This window comes from Sceloporus occidentalis, unplaced genomic scaffold (genome assembly GCF_023333645.1).
Source record: "Sceloporus occidentalis isolate IW3139 unplaced genomic scaffold, rSceOcc1.0.p SCAF_1, whole genome shotgun sequence".
NCBI classification, from domain to species: Eukaryota; Metazoa; Chordata; class Lepidosauria; order Squamata; family Phrynosomatidae; genus Sceloporus; species Sceloporus occidentalis.
In genome coordinates, this window is record NW_028316981.1 from 131523991 (window position 1) to 131548203 (window position 24213).

The window sequence follows — 24213 nt, forward strand, 5'->3', positions numbered from 1 at the left end:
CTATCACGCAATAACGTGAAACTCCATGATTGCACTCGGACTGACTTCCCATTGCCCGAATTTGCGTGTGGTAGTCTATCAAGCAATAACGTTAAACCCCATGATTGCGTTCAGATTGCCATTGGATTATACTTCCAATTTCCCTTGTCTGATAAACTCCACTCTCTCATCGCCAGAGCACGGCAAAGATAAACAGCCTCTAAACAAATCTTGCCAGGAAAACCCGATGATATGTTCACCTTAGGGTTCCCATAAGCTAGAAATATTTGCAGGCACACAACAAATGGAAGGTATCACAAATTCTAGAAAAATAGCCATCTCTAGCAGAAAAGAGTGTCTTATCTTTAGAAGTTAACAAATAAATAGTGATAACAGTCAAAACAGAAATAGCCCCCCTTCTCCCAAGCTTATCTCATCAACTGCAGGAATAGGACAGCAAGGATGCTGGATAAAGATATAAACAATCTCCTTAAATAGTTCATTCTTAAGTATATCTGTAGACTCTATCAACTTTAAATTACCTTGTAGGCCTCATGTCTGTCTGTGGGGCTGTAACTTTATCCACAAACTTGCCAAAGCCAATAGTATAGTCAGCAGTCAGATTTCTCAAGAAATTTGCTGGCAGGAATGAAGGGAGAAAATATTCAGTAAGTGAAGATGTTGTGCCAGACCTGAGCAAAGTTCACTGCCCTAAGCATGATTTTCCTCAATGATTAAATACCATGTCTCAGTTGGCATATAGTGTGTCTGCACACATCCTAAAAAGTCAAAATATTGTCAGCCTGGCTTGTTTCAAATTCATTGCTACCTAGGCAAAATAACAGTGTAAAACAGGTTAAGATTAATCTTCACCACCCCTCATATTTTTGTACCTGAATTAATTTTTAAGTTATATTCCCAAAATGCACTTACCGGTAATTCTATAACAAAACAGAAGCAGAATTCCCTGTTATAACAGCTGCACTGTGCAGTGATATATAAAGATCACAATATTTCTCTCCACTGTATTTAATGGGACTTGAGCATTGATGGATTTGGTTATCAGTGGCAGGTCCTGGATCCAACTCCCGCTGTACCTTGACTTGGGGGGTATCTTTGCTCCGGCTCACACAGCAAAATATCTTGATCCAATCTTGCATTCGTTTGCATTCAGTGAGGCTGCATCTGCACTGTAGCAATAATGCAGTTTGACATGGTTTTAACTGTCATGGCTCAATGTTATGGAATGTTGGGATGTGTAGTTTTGTGAGCTGTGTAGCCTTCTCTGTTAGAGAGCTCTGGTTCCACAACAAACTACAAATCCCAAAATTCCATTATCATTGAGCATCACAGTTAAAGTGGTGTCAAACTGCATTAATTATTCTGTTCAAATGCAGACTTAAATTTCAAATTTCTTTTGAGCAGGAAGTTGGGTTTTCTGTGGTGCTTTTGTTGTTGTTTTGTTACATTATGTTGTTTTGTTACATTAACTATACAATGTAGTTAATGCTACTACATAAACAATTAGAATTAGCAACATATTTTCTTAACTCCATGCAATTATTTCTGGCAATCTGGTTGACCGTACTGTACATGGAACCAGATTTTTTGTAAACTGTCCATCTGCTACAGTTGCATATGGGACCAGCAGTCAGCACAAATAAGGAGCAAGGGGGTGGGGGGCAGTGTCTCACAGATAACTGAAACATAAGTAAAGGCTATACAGAAAGAAGTACAGTATATTAGAATTTGTCATGCTGAGTTTGTAATTGAACAAAGAAAAAAAAGGAGAGGGTGGGATGGAAGATGCTGGCAGTCAGACGGATAACAGAGTTGGGATTGACCCTTAAACTAATGGTACCTAGTTGGTAGTACTGTGCCCACTGCACTTAGAAATTGTAGACCATTAACTAAATAAACTCAGTCTTATTGATGTTCAGTTCTCACCTAGTTGTTGGCCCATTTTTTTCAAGTTGTTCAAGTCATCAGACATGGAATAGGAAAAGTCCATGAGGATGTAGAGGTCCACAGGAGATTCAAGGGGCTCAAACACATCTATGCTAAAGCTAGCTTCCTCACCAGCTCTCAGTCTCATTGCTATATTCTGTGGGGATACTTGTGTTTTCTTCAGAGATGTATCAATGCTAAATTCCTGCCAGGGGAGAAATCAGTAATATGCAGTCAATGTTCTTGGACAAATTACCCAAATAGTAAAAGACTTCATTTGGCAGATCTGTGTAGTTATTAATGTTTATCTATTTCGTTCCTCAAGATATCTTACTTACTTCCACTCACCTGTATTGTTAGCATTTCTCCTTTTATGAATACTATGCTCCCCTCACTGCAACCATATCTCATTAGATTGTCTTTGAAATCACAGCGGGCCCGTTTGAAGTTCTGCAGCAAAGAAAACGGGGAATAATATATGCTTAGGCTCTAGAACATTTTGCTTGCGGGTAGTTGCTCTCTGTCCCAGTGTGAGGCTGGAACAGGATGCAATCATCTCTTGGAAAATTACATCTACAGTTACTTGTAGCCATAGCTTAGAATTACCAACCTTTGTGGGGCTGTGGCCACATTTGGAAGGGTGGTGGGTATCAGCACATGGGAATATGCCTATTCACAACATAACTGCTGCATTGGGCAAAGACAGTCATCAATACCCACCACAGAGGGCTAACTAGCGAGGTAAAAGACAAGTAATGTGTTTGAGAAAATGAGTAAGGTAGAAGCAGCACTGAGCCTCAAACCATTTCCACAATTTTCTGTCCTAACAGAATGCCAGTTTCACAGAAGTAAAACAAAACAAAATACCAAACTGATTTATTAGAATATTAATTTTTGTTTTAAGCTATTTTGAACTGATACCCTACCCCAGCCTCCAGCGTTCTCCCCTTATTCAACTTATTCTTCCCAATTTCTCCCTCCATCTCACAGTGCCCTGTTTGCTTCGTTTCTCACCTTTTCCCACCACCCTTGCCCCCCTTTTTTCACTCCTCAGCATGGCTCCATCGCTTCCCTGCTCCCCTTCCAACTTTCCATCTTTCTTTCCTCAGTTCATAACACATAGGCCCTGAGGAACAATCCCCCCCCCCTCAATTCCAAAGCCCTCCTAAATAAGAGCAAAAGAAGAAAGCAAAAGAGACGCACAGGCCAGGGAGACAATATTATTTGGATTGTTTTAAAAAATCAAATCATTTGACTCAGAGAGCAGCAGTTAGACTTGCCAGAGAGAAAACTGGAGAGAACTCTGTAGCTTTAATGGTTATGTAGAAGAGGGAATTTCAGCAGGTGTGGCTTGTCATGCAACCAGCTAATCAACATAATCTGAAATTCCCTCTTTTACACAACTATTACAGGTACAGGACCCCCCTCCAGCTTTTTCGCTGGCAACCCTAGATTAGCAGCTAGCATGAGGGGTGTTGCAGCTTCTCTTTTTGCATTAGGGGACAAGTTAGGTTTACAACAGCAATCAGGAAGGTAAATCATGAAGTGTGCTTCAGGCTCACATCTCTTGTTTTCAATCCTCAGTACTCTAAGCTATGGACAAATGTGGGTTCTGAGCAAATGACAATTTGGGATGTCCCAATGGAACAATAATTTCATTTTGCACACAGTGTTTTTCAATGCAGGCAGGGAAGGGACAATTCATAAAACATTCATAAAAGCCAAGCTCTGGTGCTTTAAGATGTGGACACACCAGGACTTTACTCAACACTTGTGAAAAGCACCCACCTCATCAGTGCAGTAAGAGCAGTCCTTGCTCACTCGGATACACTCAGTGCAACTTTTTGCACTGGAAGCCAGGCAGCGGTTAGCTAGGAAAGAAGAACAACATATTATAAATGCAGGAAGCCAGGTTTGTTTTGGAATGGCAACAGAAGGAGAGAAATGAGATATAAGGTAAGTGGGTGTGTCATGTGGGAATAGATCTATTAGGGCGGGGAACACAAGGCTTGCCAGTTGTAGTTAGAGTGCAAATCCCATCACTCTTAGCCAGCATAACAATACTGATAAATGATGGGAGCTGCAGGCATTCAATGTGCAATAATGCCTATTTCCCATCTCTGTCAGAAAGTTTACTCCTATGCTCATTCCTGTTCCACTTGACACACTGTCTGTTTTCAATCCTGGCTGCACTGCAGAAAGCAATTTACTGTCTGATGTGATAACTACAGGGGCAGATAACAAACTCAGAACAGATCTATCAGAGTGGTGGCAATGGACTTCACCCAATATAAAATGCTTCTTCTCAAAATTTCAGAGCAGGTAATATCAGTTGAAGGTCAACAATTGTAATATAAAGTACAGGAATCATTTTATCTACAGAGACCAGTTTGTTTTGTACATTGATACTAGCATCACCAGCCTGACCCTTTCCAGATCTGTGGAACCACAACTTCCATCATCCCCAACCAATATACTTGCTAGGAATTATGGGCATTGGATCCCAGCACATCTAGAGGGCATCAGGTTGGAGAAGGCCTCTCTGTACTCTGTACAACTGGACTTTGCCCACTTCACTGCAGGATAAAATCAAGGTTTAAAATGTCAGAAATTAAAAGTTCAAGTAATCCTATGAGCACCACCTATGAAACACACTGTTTTGCTACTCTACATAAATTTGTCCATCTAGCAATGAGAAACAGGTGTGGTATCTTGCTATGTAGAATCAATGCTGAGAAAGGTAAGAACTCATTTTTCCCATCCATCAGAAAGAAACCATGATAATTCCATCTTTCTTGCAGAGCACAAACCAGTGGCCAAAATGATTCAAAATAATGATACCAGTACATTTTTGTGCTGTATGGGTGTATGGCAGGGGTCAGACTCATGCAGCCCTTCAGAAGTTGTTGGATTGCAACTGCCAGCATTCCTCACCAATGCCTATGCTGGCTATAGCTTTTGAGGGCTGTATATAGTTCAACAATATTGGGAGACCCACACAATTGCCATCCCTGTAAATGAGGGGAAAATATATACTGAACTTACCTCTGTTGGCTTGAATGATGGTATAAAGCAATGATAACAGAAACAGCCTGGGTAGTGTCTTTTGGAGTAATTTGTCCATTCTTTTCTTCCTGAAATCCAATAGTCAACAGAGCAACTACCATCAGCATCACATTTCCAACTGATAATTCCTGAATCTGGCTAAAAGATGGTTTTAATGACTGTCAGGCAAATAATAAGTGAAGACTGACTCTTCGTGACATTATGGGTGCTTTTAGATGGCAGACCTCTGGCATTACCAACCAAAAAGACATTACAGGTAAGTCAGTTAACAAAGCAGATCTGTTTCTGGGCTTCTTTAACAGAAAAGTTGATACCAAAGGCAGAAAGAACACAAAGCACTGCAATTTCCCTGCCACAAACCCAAGTGACCAATGTTTTTCCTGAGAGGAACAGCAAGGAGATGTGGTTGAAATGCTATGAAATTCCATAGCAAGCTTGAAATCAACAACCAGAGATGCCTGCAGAACTATCTCTCATTTATAGTAAAAATAAATAAATAAATGGAAATTCTGTTGTCCCCACATCCCTGCAAAAATGTGGATGTCCTGTATAGACACACACACACACACACACACACACACACACACACACAGAGTTGGCCCTCCTTATCCACGGATTTTTTATCCACAGATTCAAGCATCCACAACTATTCCAAAAAAGTATACATCCCAAACCTTGATTTTCCATTTTATTTAAGAGACACCAATTTGCTCTGCCTTTATATTTATTGGGACTTGAGCATCCATAGATTTTGTTATCCACGGGGGATCCTGGAACCAAACCCCAGCAGATAACAAGGTCCCACTGTAATTTGTTTCATTACAGTGATACAAATATGAATCACAGGAAGAAGTTATTTGTAACTAGTTATTTTAAAGCGGTGTGAAAAGCTATGGAAAACACTGGAAATCCTGCTTCTCATATATACAAGCGTCTCCCCATAGTCTTATGGAGAATCTTGCTTTCTTTTTAAAGTCAAAAATGGATCCCATATCCCATACAAACTGGTGTGTGGGGGAAAACAGAACTACAAAATCACAACATGTCTTCACATGAATTGCAAAGGATCTTGTACCCATCCCTGGCTTCCAGGCAAGATGACTGAATCTGAGCATAGGCGCTGTATGGAGGATGGCCAAGGCTGCTTCTACAGTGGTGATGATCACAATTTAAACAGGAGGCTGGAATAACAAAAGATTCCTGGGGTCCTTCATAGAATCACAGGTTTGGAAGACACCGCAAGAGCCATATAGTCCAACTGCCTGCTATACAATAATATACAGTTAAAGCTCTCCTGAAAGACAGTTATCCAATCTATGCTTAAAGAGCTCCAAGTCAGTCTTCTCCACTATTGACCAGCTCTTACTTTCAAGAAGTTCTTTCTAATGTTTAGGTGAAATAACATTTCTTGCACGTTGACTCCATTCGTTCATGTTCATTGGAGCACCAGAAAAGAAGCTTGCTCTATTTTCTGCATTAGTGCTTCTCAGGCTGGGGAGGGGAAAGATCTGCATCTATTGTTTTCCTATCTGCCAGGAAAACCATATGTAACATATGAATAGTTGCACAAAACACAGATAACCCTTTCGAGTATTTATTTTTTTTCTTTTTTGAGGTATTGACATATTTTAGCAGCCCTTTAATTATTTTAAATAGCATTTTAATTATTAATCATTCCATGGTTTTATGAGATTTCTGTGACTGCTGTTTTTAAGATCCTGTTTTTATTTTGTTTATAACATTCTTTATTTGAGTTTCATACATATAAAAGCTCAAAACATAAAAAAATATTCTTATAAAACAATCAAATCTATATCTGTCACATATAAACAATCAGCCAATCTATATCTATTGTGTAATATTAGCATAACCTAACATCCGATTTGGATATTATCTATGTTTCAGATGCCTTTATGATTGCAGCACTTGTCCATTGGTTTTAAATCTAATTGCTGCTTTTCTGTTTTTGGTTGTAACTTTTTTTTATTCTTTAGATTTTTGTAACCTGATATAAATTAATTACAGAAGGTGGTGACGATAACAACAACCACACAATAATACTATCAGCCCTCATTGTTATAAGATATGTCACCTAGGAAATACCAGAGGATATGTTTTTCTCTCTCTCTCTAATGCCTGTAAGAAGAGTCATATAATAAGCAGACTCATGCAAAGCTTTTCCTGGATTGTTCTACTGCTGGCTATAGTTAAGAAGAGTTTACACTAGGGGTAGGCAACCTTTTTGAGCGGGGGCCGGGTTGCTGTCCCTCAGACAACTGGGGGGCTGAAGCTGGGGGGTGGAGCTTCCACCCTCCGGGGGTGGGGCTGTGTGCTGGGGGTGGAGCTTCCGCCCTCCAGGGGCGGGGCCTCATGCTCCACCCCCGGAATGATGATGATGATGATGATAATAATAATAATAATAGTTCCAAGCATGGAAACTACTACAAAGCAATTCAAAAAAAGGAAGAAAGCATGCACACTGTCTCAACCCAGAAAGGCACAAGGTGCTGAGAGGGGATTTTGCACAGAGAACACCAAGGGCAAGTAAATAATAATAATAATAGTTCCAAGCATGGAAACTACTAAAATGCAATTCAAAATAAAAGGCAGAAAGCATTCACACTGTCTCAACCCAGAAAGGCACAAGGTGCTGAGAGGGGATTTGCACAGAGAACACCAAGGGCAAATAATAATAATAATAGTTCCAAGCATGGAAACTACTAAAATGCAATTCAAAATAAAAGGCAGAAAGCATGCACACTGTCTCAACCCAGAAAGGCACAAGGTGCTGAGAGGGGATTTTGCACAAAGAACACCAAGGGCAAGTAAATAATAATAATAATAATAATAATAATAATAGTTACAAGCATGGAAACTACTAAAAAAAACTACTAAAAAAAGCATGGAAACTACTGAGGAGGCCCTCAGAGGCCGGGAAAGAACTGAGGGGGACACCTGCGCGGGCATCCTCACCGGCTCCTTCCCGGCTTCTGAGGGGCCTCCAGGCCCTCAGAGGCCGGGAAAGAGCCGAGGGGGACACCCATGCGGGCGTCCTTGCCGGCTCCTTCCCGGCCTCTGAGGGGCCTCCAGGCCCTCAGAGGCCAGGAAGGAGGAGGAGGACACCCGCACGGGCGGCTCCACCAGTTCCTTCCTGGCCTCTGAGGGGGCCTCAGAAGGAGAGGCCTGGGGCCGCGCGGGCCCTGGGAAGAGCCCGCAGAGGCCCAGGAGGCAGTGGCGGTGGCAGCGGCGGCAGGACCGGCCTGGGGCCGGTCCTGCCGCCTCTGTGGGCTGGATGCAGACCGCGGGCCGGGGGTTGCCAACCCCTGGTTTACACACTGTAATCCTTCCTCACGAAAACAAAAGCAAACATACACTTCAGCTTGTCAAAGAAAAGAGTAGACTGAACTCATATTTAACATTTGTGTGTGTGTGACCCAAGAATTTTAATCTACAAGAGAGATCACACAAAGCCTCTGTATACATGAAGATGCACAGTGTAAGAAAAATACAGTATTACAACTTGGTCCTTCTGATTAAAAGGCTTTACAGACTGACACTTTGTGCCGGCCTGACTGCAGAGTAGGGCTGAAGAAGGGCTGAGCATTTTCACACTCCAAGCCCTTCTTCTTCCACTGGGACGCCCATTTACACGGGGTCCCTCCTGCGCAGTGCCCAAACAATGCTGCACACAAGGGGCATCATAATGCCATGCCATGACGGTTATGGTGCCCTTCTACGGAACACCTTTTCGGGGCTTCTTTTTGCTCTGTGCACAGGCCGCGCCGTGTGGCTGCTGCCCCTTCTTGCCAATCTATAGAGCCCCTAAATCAACTTAAATTCTGATTCCAGTGTGTATTTTAAAGAAAGCTCTGCTTAATTCTAGCTGTTCAGGTTTTGCAAAGCTTATTGCAGAATAGTTTTTGGAGCATGGAACATTGCTGATCAGGTCATGTTTAGCAAAGTTTATTTTGCACATCATCATAATTTGAAGGAAAACTGGTAGACTGCTTTTGCCTGGATTTAGCATTCTTGACTTTTTACAAATTTTAATTGCAGTAACAGAATTGGGACACTTCAGTAAGGACAGGATATTGTAATCTGCACAAACTGAAAGTAAACATGGAGGAGAAAATGCAGTTTGTACTTCTCATGGCAGTAGAAAAGGCTTACAGTATTTGAATGCATTCAGCACTATTAATGGTTTTGGTCTCCACTCCAAGTGCCTACTCCATAAAGAAATAAAACCTCAGGGCACATAATGTTGAGATATTTCCATGATATAAATATCAAGATGGCCTGTAAATCTTGATTCAGAGTTTTTATCTTTTAGACTTCAATAACTCATAGTCAAAATAAGTGGCTCTTTTTCCTGAAGTTAGGGCCTAGTAGAGTACTGTAATGAGAAAACGAGGAAAAAAAACAAGGTAAGCCTCAAAACAAACCCCTCCTGTCAGCCATTTCCTATTGTATGAATAATTTCCAGAATGGCACCAGCCAACAAAGAATGTTGGGTGGGGCTGCGGAAAACGCCTGCTTCCATCAGAACCTTTGGTTTGGCTTGGCTTGGCTTGCGTTCTTGCAGAGCTCTCTATTAAGGAAACTTCAGTCTTCACATCTAATGAAACTCAGTGGGGTTAAGATGATTGTCAAATGCTGGAACCATTAAGACAAGAGACCTTTTTCCTGTCAATGCACATGTCCTGGCAATGTTTACTTGATAATTTATTTTAACATGTTTTTGAAAAACTTCCAAATCAGAAAACGTCTGCCCATATAAATTCTAAAACTCAAGTCTGTGTGATTACTTTTTTGTGATGGTCATACTTGTGTTGTTATGGAGCATTTCTATTTTGTGTCTCTGTGGCATGGTTTGAAAATTTCACATAGTGCTAGCTGTTGTTATTCAAGTTGACTTATGGCAACCCTATCCTAGGGTTTTCTTGGCAAAATTTATTCAAAAGAGGGTTTACCATTGCTTTCCTCTGATGCTGTGAGAGTATGGCTTACCCAAGGTCACCTAGTGGTCTTACATGGCTGAGTGGGGATTGGAACCCTGGTCTCCCAGAGTCCTAGTCCAACACTCAAATCAGTATACCACACTGGGTCAAAATTATGGTTCCAGTTGAATTGCCATGCTGCATGATCTTCCAGTGTCAGTCTTTAAGTTATTTACTAACAGAACTGTTATTTCCATAGGCATCACTAGAGGGTGCTGGTCACACCTGGTGACACCTTCAGAGGGGAATGTGCACCCGGTGGGATGCTACACCCAATGGACTGACACAACTATTGGGCAAGCAGCTGTGCCAAATCCCAAACAGATCCTCTGAGGCTGCAATGCCACTCCATTCAGCAGCAGGCACTGCGGTGTGTGTGTGTGTGCCTTCTGTTGAGAATCTGGGGAAACAGCCATAGACCACCCGGCGGGGGGGGGGGGGGGGGATGAGCAAGGCAGTGGAAGCAAAGGAGATTAGGGAAATTCATCCCTGACCGCCCTTTCTGGGACCCACAACAAATGACACAAACCTCAGTGTTGCCATTGATTAGTTCATTAGTTCATTTCTCCTTTTTTAATTTTTTTTTTATTGAGATACAACTCAGAAAGCTTTTCCCCTTTCTAATAAAAACAAACATCACTCGGAGCATCTATTTACACAACAAACATATACATAGTCATCCACTACTTCATTCATTTACTTCCTTTCCTGTAAAATGTGGTTTGCAGTAAATTTCCCAATTTTTCTGTCCATTTCTTCCTTGAAGTGTTTCAGTCTCATTCTGTTGCCGTTAACTGAAGTTTATATATCCTTTCATTTATATTTTACTAATAAATTAATTTCTTATTCATATTCTTTGAATCCCACAATTGATCACCCCATTTATGATGCAAATATATCACCACACTATTCCATTCTTGTTTGAATTTTTAAAAATTTCCATCACTCAACAATCTCGATAGTTTGCCCATCTCTGCCATGTCGTATATCTTGTCTAGCATTTGGGCTTATTTCCAAGTACATGTACTCTTAGCCCTGCTGCATGAGGGCCAAATTAGATGTAACAGGATAAACATGTGGATTTTATTCTTATATTCTCCCAGTTCACCCATAAAGCAGTAAAATCAAACACAGAGCAATAAAGTTTAAGCACTTTCCCATTGATATCTATGGGGAAATGAAACTGGCTTCCATTGAAAAGGATGGGATTGAAAATTTATCTGTCTTTTTGGAGAGATGCAGAGTGTGAGGAACAAGAGATGGAAAGAACTATAATTATAATTTTTGCAGCTCAGCAAGACTGTTCTGTAATTAATATGGTAAGTCTTGAGCTGTGTAAGTATTTTATGCAAGGAAACTGTGGATTAGACAACCACAATGTTAATTAAGTTTCCACTAGCTACTTTGAAAAGCTACTCATTTCTTACAGAAATGACATGTTATTGATGGTGAAATTATTCACAACCAGAATATGTAGATATATAACCCTTCCATGTCTTTGCAATCTATTTTGTAGTTTGCGGAGGATTTTTGTTTCTGTTTCCTGCAGTGTGTGTGGGGGAACAGTCTAGAAATGAAGAAAAGGCAAAGAAACACCCAATCAGCTCCATTTTCCATATCTATACTAGCAATATTTCTAACCCATTTAAACTTGTAAGGATTTATTTTTCTCATCTCTGTGTGTGGGAGCACAAAAGCAGTGATGGTAAAAAGATTGCGTGTTCCTAGCACTCTTTGGTGATCTTGAAATATCTTCTCTGCCCTCATTTATTTCCTTGCCAACCAGTGGCAGGTGGGTTCACTCCCAATGCCTGGTTTCTATCCGTACCAACAAGGATTTACTGTGCTTCATGCAGATGATTGCCCAACATGTACAGTAATTCAGGATACAACCCCAAGAAACCAGTAAATAGCCACTGCTTTGAGAATATGAGAATTTGATAAATATCAAGTTGAATTATCCCTCTCGGCCTGACACACATTTCTTGTGTGTTTACTCTCCACATCTTGCTTTTATTTATTTTAAAAATAGAGGATTGAACCTGAGATTGAGTACAGCAAGGCCATTGCCACAAGTATTTTATAGAACATTGCTTGCTTCCTTTTGAGTCAGATATCACTTCTGCAAGGCACTGAATGGCTACCCTACTTCTGAAATGCCAAGAAATCCCCCCTCCGAGTTCCCTAACTCATTTCTCACAACAATGATCTCTCCTCCACCCCACTGATTCTTTATTCACAGATTTAACCATGCATGGCTTGAAAATATTTAATACTGTATATACTCATGTATAAGTCTAGAAATTTGGGTTAAAATTGACTCAGAAACCCTGAGTTGACTTATCTACAGGTCAATGTAAGTACTGTGTGTGTGTGTGTGTGTGTGTGTGTGTGTGGTGAAAGGCAAGAGTTTATCCTGGAAGCACTGACCCTCCTCTACTCTTTCATCCATCCAGCCTTTAGTATGAGCACAAATAGTTATGCCTGCTGGAATTTTGTAAGTTCTTTGGCATTGTTTTCCTTTGCTTCATCCTTTGGATCCTTTATTACATGCTGTAAGTTTTACCCTCGATTTATCCACAGGTCATATCAAAATCCATAATATTGGCCCCAAAACTTGCCCTCGACTTATGTATGAAGTTGACTTATAGTCAAGTATATACGGTATATATAAATTCCAAAAAGCATTGATTTTGTTGTTTTCTATAGGAAAAATAATTTTACTATGCCACTGTATTTAATGGGACTTGAGCAGCACAGATTTTGGTATCTACAGAGGGGTGTGTGTCCTGGAATCAACCCCCCCGCAGATACCAAGGCCCCACTGTATATGAGTGTTCATGCAGAGTTCTAATTTTTTGCTTGTTTGTTTTAAAGGCCCATTAGATGCAAGAGGCAAGAAAGAGGAAAAGTTGATAACTATAGTCCAAAACACACTGCAGGAAAAATCCAGTTTGAGACCATGTTAACTGCCCTGGCTCAGTGCTAGGAAATTTGGGGAACGGTAGTTTTGTGAGACACTGAGCCTACTGTGCAGAGAGCGATAGTGCCATAATAAACTACCAATCTCAGGATTTTGTGTTTTGAAATCAGACAACATTTGATTGGCTAGTGATCACGCCTGTCATTTCAGTTATGAACAGTGGTGTGATGGAAACTGTTGATGCACAAGCCCTTATCATGACTGTCCCTACATGAGGGAGACTTCAAAAATGCAAGTAGCTGTGTTGGTCTATATATTCTATTTTAAAAATCCAGTTTCAAATAGTTTTCATCACTATCAGGAGCAGGGCTTTTGTAATGTTAATAGGTCTTTGTTGCCCACTCAAGACCAAGGCAACTCCCCCCACCTTCCCGCACACATTTTGTAGTAACAGGGATAGCTTATAAATAAACTGTTGCTGCCAATGTCCATTTCCTTTCCTATTGCCATGGGGATTGCAGGCTAACTGCAGAGCAAACGAAGGAAACCAAGGTGTGTGTGAATGAGTGTGTGTCTCTCTCTGTGTGGCAGGCTATGACATCATCCCAAAGTCTCTGGACTTTGATCCTGTGAGCCCTGGCTTTGCTACTCTACTGTGTTTGAAGCCTGCAGGAATCCAGGTTCACCCTAAAAAGAAGTGGCTGTATACAGCACTTGGGCATAAAACTATCCCTCGGGTCTCGCACAAAGGGCCTTGTGATGCAAGCATGTTACAGCCCAGGCTGCAGGAGCAAAGGAATAAACAAGAGCAGGACTGAGAGGAGGTGGGAAGAGGCAAGATCAGGGTCAAGCTCAAAGCAAAGAGCCACGAAGGAAACTGTGATAAAAATTTCAGAGCTTGGAAACCTAGAACTGTATGTGTGCTGCAGATATAATGCAGTTTGACAATGCTTTAGTTGCCATAGCTCCATCCTATGGAATCCTGGGATTTGTAGTTTGCTGTGGCATCAGAGCTCTCTGACAGAGAAGGCTAAATATCTCACAAAACATTATTTTTGCTGTGCATTTGCAGCTTAAGGGACTATACAGACTGCCCCTAAGAGGTTGCAGGATGCTGCCCGTTTCCTGGCTAGATTGGGGTCACTGCAACCTCATGCTGCAGCCCTAATCTGGCCTTTGCGGATGTTGCCACGGTTGTGCAGCTGTATGGCACCCCTTTGGAGCTGCATCATGATGCCACGCGCCATCTGGAGCGGTATGCAACATCATGGGCCTGGCACCCTGGGGGAAGATTCATGATGTGTGTCGTCAGGATGCTGCACCTTGACTCTGCCCACAGGCTGGCCTTTCGGGCCGGTCTGTAGAGACTCAGTTACTCTGATTTTCCTTCCTGTTCAAGGGCCCTTGTATGTTGCACAGTTACAGCAATATGGTGCCACTTTAACTGCCCTGGAAACATCCTATGGTATCCTGAGTTTTATAGATTGTGCAGAAGTAGTAGATGAGCTCTTTGGCAGGCTTATTCTGGTCTTTGACCATACCATTTTGTATTATATTGAGTTCTCTGGCTGGGAATTCTAAAAGCATGTGTTTAAACTGCCGGTCCCAGGTTTGCATAGTGTTGGAATGGTACCTAAAGTGGGATCGTAGTGCTATAACTATGTAATGTGAAAGGACTCTGTACAGCGCTGTGTATAATTACAGCGCTCTAGAAATAAAGTTTAATAATAATAATAATAATAATAATAATAATGACTCCTGGAGAAGATTCAAATGCCCAGCCTAGATAGGTAGAGTTTAGGGCTTGAGTGTATTTTGGTGAAAAGATGCTTTGTAGATGTTGAAATGTGTACCTTTCAAGTAATGTACTTTGTTATCTGAAACTAGTTGCTGGATAACAACTGTGCACTGATACCATTTTTCAAAGTAACACAGTGAGCAAAGCCAAACTTACTTTATTATTGCAGTGAATAACTATTTACCTACTTTTACTGTTAAAAGCTACTTTTAACAGGTATTTTAAGGAATTTTTCAAGTTTGATGCCATTGCCTTGTCAATATTAATGTTATTCTCTCTCTCTCTAAAAAAAAGTAAAGTAACTGAAAAGTAACAGACTGAGCAACAAGCAGTGCGACAAACTACTGTTCCGAAATTGTAATAAATAATAGCAATGGCAGTGGGTTGTTCTCCATACAATTTAAAGAGCAATGGGAATGAAAAATTTGTTAAAAGTAAGCTTTCAAAGCTCAATGTAGTTCCCAGAAATTCTTAAGATGAGGATTTTGGAAACATTTTGTTTGACAGATAGTGAGCTCTTATAGATTTGAAGAAATGAGATCTGGTGAAATAGCAACTTTGCTTTTGCTGGATCTCTGATGGTTGTTCTCTTCTTGTCTACATTTTACATTCTTTTTGAGTGCAATGTGCAGTTATTTCTTGAATCTGTGCTAGGGTTCTTCCACAGGTTTTAAAAAAACTGATGTGATCCTTTAGTCTGATGGGCATGTTTTTCCTTTCTGAATTTTAAAAAAACAGAGCGTTATAGTGCAAAAGTGTTATTTCACTTGATGCAGTATAGCACTATAGTTCTAAAAACCAAAACCTAATAAAAAGGAGAATAAGGGATGTCTTCTTGTTTTGCTATAGCTTGGAATAAAAATGGAAGAGTGGGACTAATGTATGGTAGCTGGTTTTAGGAATTGTCAGACAATAGAAACATTACAGAAGTACCATGACCTCTGGATACATCTGGAGGCCCATGTCTGGTTTCTTTAAAACAAATTATTATTCTGCTTTTTAAAAGCTAGCAGCATTAGAGGAAGTTTGTACAAGATGTCCTAGACACACATTTCCTAGGGCAATTTGTTTAAGTCAGGAATGGGCAAAGTGCAGCCTATGGACCACATGTGCCTCATCCATGGCAGTTTTTGTTCTCTCCCCCAGTCTCCCTCCCTCCTTTTCTTCTTTTTTAAAATAAATAAAATAAAATGAGAAGTTGAAAGAAAGAAAGAAAGAAAGAAAGAAAGAAAGAAAGAAAGAGGGGGGAAAAGGTGCTCCCCTGGGCCTAAAATGAGCCAAGAAGTAAAAAAAAATTACAAAAATTACAAAAATGCCCCTATACCTCCTAGAGGGAAATATTTTTGTTTTTGTGTGTGGGGAAGTACAGTGCAGATCTCCAAATTTCCTAGGAAGTTAACATGGCTCGCTCACCCCCCACAGTTAGTTGCTGATCTATGGTTTAAGCCTTAAGAGTGTGTTCTCACCTCTGTTTACACCAGAACAGAAAACCAGTGCAATCTGCATGCCTTGTGTTACCTTGGAAGCCTTTATCCGCTGGTGGAAGAGAAAGACCACGTACTGGAGTTTGGGTTTGGCATGGGGATGATGGAGGAGGGCAACCAAGATAGGGCATGGAGAAGGAAGTTGAATAAGTGGATTGTATTTTTCTCTTGTGGGATGCAAAACTTACATGCGCATAAACACACCAGCCATTTCCCAATCTCATGAATTTATTGGAGATTTTTCATAGGAAACGAAGGAAATAACTGCTGAAAGAGAGAATGAACTTTCTTTTGTTGTTTATATTGATTGGACATGTGCCAAATTGCACAATGTTTATGTGTATAAGTGGCTTCAGGGGAAGTGATCAGAATCACTGAATAAATAGTAGTGCTGCCAAACAGCAGAACTGTTGCAAGTTTGAGTCTGTGGTGTAACAATCTCTCAGTCTTAACTGTAAATTGTTCAGGACAATGGCTCTCTGTAAAGTTACCTTGAGAGATAATATTTATATCCTTTCAATGACATTCACCTCGTGTTGTTCCAGTTGCTGTCAACTGTTAATCACAGTGGTGGTTCAAATGTCACTCTCCTAGTCTATTCTGACAGTCTAAAAACCAATCCATAATGTGGCATGGGAGAACACTGCTTTGCTTGGAACTAGGGCAATTGCATGGTCACATTTGATGGTGTATTTAGCACATACTTAAGAGAAGCATCCCTTCAAGTGGTGAGAGACATCTGTTTGTCATAGCACATACTTTTCTTCACATATACACCTTGCATTTAGTGGCTTTGCTTTGTGTGTGGTCACTGGAAGGTAAAGACAGGCCTATCTTGCTGGGGCATATATATCTGTGAAAATCTCATTATAGAAGAGAAATTAGTCTAGCGGAGGATGTTATCCTTCGTATCTTGCTTGACACCGATATGTGTATTCTCTAGTCTCTCTCTATAGATTTACATCAGGGTTAGGGAACATGTGGATCTTCAAAGGTTGTTCAAGTTAATTTCCATCAGCCCTATCAAATATAGCAGATTGTGCGGCGTGATGGCAATAGTAGATTATTAACATTGTAAGGATAGAAGATTCCCCATCTGAACATTACACCTATACTTGCACTCATCTACAGTTCTACTTATGTAACACCATTGTGCATGGTGCTCATCTGATATCAGTGCACAAGCAGTTTTGTACAAATCTGGACAGAACTGGTTACATGCTTATTTTTCTCAGAGACCGGAATGCAGTATCAAATTATTATCAGACTACACAGCAAACTGTAGTCTGATAATAAAAAAATAAAAAAAATCCGACCATATCTCTCTGCCTCTCCTGCCAAGATCCTGGTCCATGCCCTAGTGATCTCACGACTTGATTACTGTAATGTCCTCCTGGCTGGACTTCCTCTTTCTCACCTCCGTCCTTTAATCTCTGTTCAGCATTCAGCTGCACGCATTATCACTTCCACCCACCGCTCTGACCACATCTCTCCTGTGTTGGCATCCCTTCACTGGCTCCCCCTCCCTTTCCGCATTCAGTATAAGCTCCTGCTGTCGACATTTAAAGCCCTCCATGGACTGGCCCCTCCTTATTTATCAGACCTTCTTTCTCCTCACCTTCCCACCAGGGCCTCCGTTCTGGTAGTCAAGGTCTACTGTCTCAGCCCAGGATTTCCTCTGCCCCATCCCGGATTCACCCCTTTTCACGTGCTGCCCCTCACTCCTGGAACCTTCTTCCCCCACAAGCAAGAGCCATCACTTCTTTAACCAGCTTCAAAACGGAGTTGAAAACCATCCTGTTCAGAGTAGCCTTCCCAGGCATTGCATAATTGTCCCTTGCTATTTGGTTTTCTTTTGTTGTCTGTTTATCAAACCATTTCCTGTATTGCTATGTACTGTATATGCATTATCCTACTTGAGAGTATGTATTTTCCCTGGAAAATGATTAACCATCCATTATGAAGCCAAGTCCTCCCTCCAGTCCATCTGCCTTGGTCCAGGCCTTGGAGGGAGAGAGGAACTGCTGTACCTCTTACCCTTTCCCTCCACCGCTCCCTTCTCCTTCTGTGTCATGTCTTTTTAGACTGTAAGCCCGAGGGCAGGGAACCGTCTAATTAAAAAGATTGTATGTACAGCGCTGTGTACATTTACAGCGCTTCATAAATAAAGGTTAATAATAATAATAATATCAAAATCCCTATTTATGATCTCTGAACACATGAATGGCATTTCCATTGTGTGTATACAGCTTGCCTGTTAAAACTGCACAGCAATTTCCTGCACAGATTGTTTTGACACATTAGAAAAAAAGCTGAAATGCAAAAAGTGGTCAGAAGGCGGGCCATTTTGATGGGAAAATCACATGAAGAATCATGTAGGCTGATGTCAGTGCTCCACAATAACTGGATGTATGTGGATAAATGTCTATTTGACACTGGACTGTTTATCTGCATTATAAGACACTTTAATATAGACCCATGTATAACATTATTATGAACATAGACCAGCCTTTACAGCTAGAAAAGTAAATGTACAAAATGAAACAGGTACAAATTCAAGTCCAACAGCATTCCAGCATAGGCACATGGAATGGTAGAAACAAGTGTCTTCCATAAAAACCTGATGGAGCCTGCTACTATTGGTGATAAATTAAGTAATTAATGATTAATTAATTAACTGATTACATTAATTACTGATTAAATTAATTGATTAATCAGCTGGTTTAACCAGCTGTTTCATAATAGAAGAACCTAGAATGCAACATTTTGATACTTTAATAGTAATTTCATTAACAGAATTTGAAAAAAGGGCACAATACAAATTATTAGAGCTGTTCAGAAAAGATGCTAAAATTGGGTAATATGTAAAATGCACATGTCCTTGCACCTGAGGATTTGGACACAAAATACATTCAACTGTATACTCACCCTCCCCAATTCTTGTGTCTTTCTGTTTTTGATTGACATTTACTGTATTATCAGCAGTGAAGGATGCTAGCAGTTGCAAATTTCCATAATTTAGGCTGTAGTCCTGTGTACACTAACCAGGCAGCAAGTACCACTTAATCCAGCATCTTCATAGTACCATCTGCTCTACATATCTTCATAGATTTTTGCTGTTTTATTAATGTTGGATTAAGTGGTACTTGTTGCCAGGTTAGTGTACATAGGACTATAGCCTACATCAGGGGTAGGCAATTCTTTTGAGCCGGGGGCCGGGTTGCTGTCCCTCAGACAACTGGGGGGCTGAAGCCAAAAAAATAAATAATTAAATAATTTAAAAAATTAAATAAATAAATAAACCGGGACAAATGTAGGACAACATTTTCAAATGGTGGACACTTTTTTAAAAAAAGTGGAGGGCACACAAAAAAAATTGTTGATTTTTAAAAAAATGTTAATATAAATGCATGCTTCTGAGGCATCTATAGACAATTGCCCCCCTTGCCCTTGCGCGCGAGAGGCCAAAGGCCCCGGCGGCAATCGGCGGCAGGACCGGGCTGGGGCCGGTCCCAAGGCCTCGCCAGGCCTCATCTGGCCCGCGGGCCGCAGGTTGCCTACCCCTGGCCTACATTATGGAAATTTGCAACTGATAGCATACTTCACTGCTGATAATGTAATTAAATGTCAATCAAAAACAGAAAGACACAAGAATTGGGGAGAGGGAGTATACAGTTGAATGCATTTTGTGTTCAAATCCTCCCAGCAGCAGTCCACTGAGTCCCATTTGTTTGAGTGGTAGTGATGCAGAGAACTGCTGGATTTCCCACAAAACCCACCTCAGCTGCTATAAGAATGACCTCAGTTATTCCACAGTCAGACAATACACTTTAAAGTCCAAATCAAATATAAGCCTCTGAACACAAAAGGAGAAAGACAAGAAGAATTTAATAAGGAAGTGAGTTGCAACTCAGGAATGTTCTGACTTTTGCTTTTGTTGTGTTCTTTCTTTGGCTGTGTGATTGTTCCAGATGAAATTTAGGAAGAAAGCTCCTAAAATTGTTTCTGAAAGTGCATAGCATAGGGAAACCCACTGGGTGACCTTGGACAAGTCACACACTCTCAGCCCCAGAAAACCCTGTGATAGGTTCACCTTAGAGTTGTCATAAGTCAGAAATGGCTTGTAGGCACACAGCAACAAGCACAGGTACACTGCTAGGAAGATAAAATGATTAACAGGCTTTTTGTTCACATCCAGCATTTATTTTGATCCTTCTACAGGGGGCCCTTGGTATCCGCTGGGGTTTGGTTCCAAGACACCCCCCCCCCCTTCATGGATACCAAAATCCGTGGATGCTCAAGTCCCTTTAAATACAATGGAATAGTAAAATGGTGTCCCTTATATAAAATGACACAATCAAGGTTTGCTTTATAGAATTTATATTTTGGGGAGTGATATGGAAGGCTGATTGTAATTGGATGTGCAGCTTTAGAACCTTGACCTTCCCCAGTCTAGACAGAATGATGACAAAATGTGAACTTAAAAAAAACCTTAATCTGAGGAGTTAATGGCTGCAAGAGGCACTTAATAATTCTGATGTGACCCTTTTCAGCTTCTCCCTCTGTAGAAAATGGAAAGAATTTTCATAAATCATTAAGCTGATCCTAATTAAGAGTCCCATTTTTTATCACAATGATGTCAGTATTGCTGTGCATGCATGAGAAATTCCAGGTGAGAAAAGAGAGTGAAGCCAACTCTTCGATAGATTATGGGCATAGTATTATTTTATATCTTGTTTCATACTCTGTAAAGAACTGTAGAGCTTGATGTCCATCTGTCAGTGGGGATGCTTTGATTGAGAGTTCCTGCATGGCAAGGACTTGGACAGGATGGCCCTTGTGGTCTCTTCAACTCTACAACTGTTATTGGCTCAGGACAAGCAAATATTTCATTTTAATGTGAAATGCTCCAGCCCAATGCACATCCAAGAATAGGTGTGTTGATAAGTCTTCTATAGGCATATTTAGGGCCAGACTACCATGGTAATTTTCACATTATGGAATAGTTTTACACCTGCATGGTCATGTGTGTCTGAATCACTAATGTGAGAAGCACACCAAAGCACATGCAACTGGATGCATCAGACCTTGCTCAGAGCTGGGTATGTTCAGTTTGGAAAAGCGAAGATGGAAAGGTAATCTGATAGCCATATTTAAATACATAAAGAAGTATCATGTAACACAGTGATGGCAAACCTTTTAGAGACCGAGTGCCCAAACTGCAACCCAAAACCCACTTATTTATTGCAAAGTGCCACATCCCTCTGGCTTTCTAGTGACAAAATCTAGTGAACTCTGTGTTGGGATGATGGCATGTGTGTCCACAGAGAGGGCTCTGCATGCCACCTCTGGCACGTGTGCCATAGGTTTGCCACCACTGATGTAGCAGATAGAATAAGAGTGTTTTTTGCTTCTCCAGAGTCTAGAACACTAACAATGGATTCACATTCCAAGAAAAGAGATTCCACCCAAATATTAGGAAGACTCTCTTGACTATAAGAGCTGTTTGACACTGGAACAGACTGCTTTAGAGAGGGATGGACTCTCCATCTTTGGAGGTCTTTAAACAGAGGTTGGAAGGCCATAATTTGGGAATTCTGTAATTGTGTATTCCTGCATGGCTGGGGGTTGGACTAGAACTAGATGGTCTTTGCAGTCTTGTCCAACTTTTACAATTCTGTGGTTCCATGAGAACAGAAATTGATTCTTTTAGGATTTAAAAGAGGTTTTCTTCTTCCTCTGTTCTAAAATGTAAATAAATAATATTAAAATAAAGTTTCTCTTACTTGAAGTTGGAGTCCTTAAACATTAGCCTTGAAGTGTGATGTTAGTTGTAGGTGAAGTAAACCCACTGAATCAGTGGAACTTACATAAATATTGATTTACCAGGTTCCCATTGATTTAATGTGTCCTCTCCAATGTAGATTACTAACCATTGGACTTAAGTCTTTATTTTCATTTTCATTCTTTTAAGGAAACTAAACAAGTTTGAAAGTTTCAACTTGGACCACATAGGACCAAACATCAAAGGAAAGATCAAAGAGCATAGATTCATGCCAGTTGTTTAGCTCCTTCCCTAACTTTCACTCTTCCAGGGGAACAGGGTGAGGCCAGGTGTAAAACAGAGTTCAAAGTGCAGGTTCTTTCCTGTTTGCATTTCTTCTGTAATGTTTTTTTAAATTATTATTATTATTCACTAAATCGGAGGCTGTGGGCATGCATAATAGCAAAGCACACACATTCCATAGCCAGCATTTCCAGGTCTGGGAAAGACTCCCAATGGAAATCCTAGAGAGTCAACTAAAACTTTGCCCCTCGCACGTAACCGATACGTCAAGATAGCGGCGCCCTATACAGATGGGCACCGCCGTCTTGACGTAGCGGACGCTCTGCGTCCGCACGTCCCAACCCAGAAGAGACATCATGAGTGCGCGCTTTGGCACTTGTGACGTCTCTTCCGGGTTGCCGGAAGGAGCGTGATTTTCGCGCTCCTTTTTTGCAGTGCAGAGGAGTTGCGCGGTTTGGCTGCTGCGGCTCCTCCACGCTGCAACTTGCAGCGGCCTGAGACCGCCCCTTTTGGGCGGTCTGTAATGGGCCTTTGTTACCTTCAAGTAATTTCTGACACATGGCGACCCTAAGGTGAACCTCTATTACGAGGCTTTCTTGGCAAGTTTCTTCAGAGGGGATTTGCCATTGCCATCCTCTGAGGCTGAGAGAGAGTGTGACTTCCCAAGTTCACCCACTGGGTTTCCATGACTGAACTGGAACCTGGTCTCCCAGTATCCTAGTTCATTGCTCAAATCACCATGGCATATTGGCCTAAAACTAGGGAAGGAGAAAGTCTGGTCCATATGCCACATCTTAAGTACTTACTTGGTGGTCATTTGTGCCACACAAAGCTCACTAGGAGACTCACAAATTTTGTTTTTATTTATTTTGTTCACTGATTTTTCAGCCAAAATCTGGTCCCCAACACCCAAGCTGCCATGAAAACATGACATTGAGTCCTCATACTCCTCCACTGTTCTCCCAAACTAAAGGTGTGCTTATGGGAGAGGAACAAAATGAGTTGGTTACCCCCTCATATATGTATTCTGCTCCTCACCATGAAATTTTCATCCAGCCCCTACATTTTTAGTATTGTAGAGAGTGAGCCTGAAGATTGCTTACACCTAGAACTCGTCTATTTACTTTGCTTGCATTCCTTTGGTTCCTTTGCCTGCCCCATTTTCTTTCACAGAAACTTAAAATCACAGAAACTTCAAGTCAGAAGGGGTCACTGGGCCATCCTATCCAACTCCCTGCTATGCAGGAAGACACAACTAAAGTACTTCTTAAAACTGCCCATTCAATCTTTATTTAAAGACCTCTCAAGCTGGAGAATCCACCATTCTCTGAGGCAGAATATTCCACTTTTGGACCTCTTTTACAGTAAATAGGTTCTTCCTAATGTTTAAGTGGAATCTCGTGTAATTTGAATTCATTGGTTCCTAATCTCTGGAGCAGCAGAAAACAAGCTTGCTCCATCCCTCAAGACATCCCTGGAGATACAACATCCCTCAAGATATTTAAAGATAGCTATCATGTCACCTCTCTATCTTCTCTTCTGCAGGATAAACATACCCAGCTCCTCAGTCATTCCTCATATAACTTTGCTGCCCTTCTCAATACAATGTAGGCATCTTTGGATTCTCTACATTGTATTTCTAAACGATCAGCTGAGGTTTTAAGTTACTGCAATATTAGAAACTAAGGGTCTAAAGAAAAGAAATCATTTTGGGGAGCAAAATTCTTACTTGAAGGGTAGTGCCCTCATTTTGTCCCTTCTCCTAGCCTCACCCCTGCCCCAAACACTCAAAATGATTTTTAAAATGGCTGTTTCAGCTGAATATCAAAACCAGGAGTGAGAAGAGTTTGGATCATGCCCCCGATACAATTGCCCATCCCTGGCCTTGACATCTGAGAGCTAGGTGGACAAATGGCTTAGCATGGAATGGAAGGACTGCCTTTGCTAAAGTA

General features: G+C 41.0%; 1 protein-coding gene across 1 annotated transcript in view; it reads right to left on the reverse strand.

Moving 5' to 3' along the window:
* ITGB4 (integrin subunit beta 4) overlaps positions 1-24213 on the reverse strand; it is an 85118-nt gene that overhangs the window by 49590 nt on the left and 11315 nt on the right. Inside the window, exons 2-6 of the mRNA XM_089536069.1 lie at positions 4972-5060; positions 3715-3797; positions 2275-2376; positions 1927-2131; positions 522-618 (exon numbers count right to left, since the gene is read on the reverse strand). Coding sequence (XP_089392195.1) covers positions 522-618; positions 1927-2131; positions 2275-2376; positions 3715-3797; positions 4972-5050 — 566 coding nt within the window. The 5' untranslated portion in view covers positions 5051-5060. The remainder of the gene's footprint in view (positions 1-521; positions 619-1926; positions 2132-2274; positions 2377-3714; positions 3798-4971; positions 5061-24213) is intronic.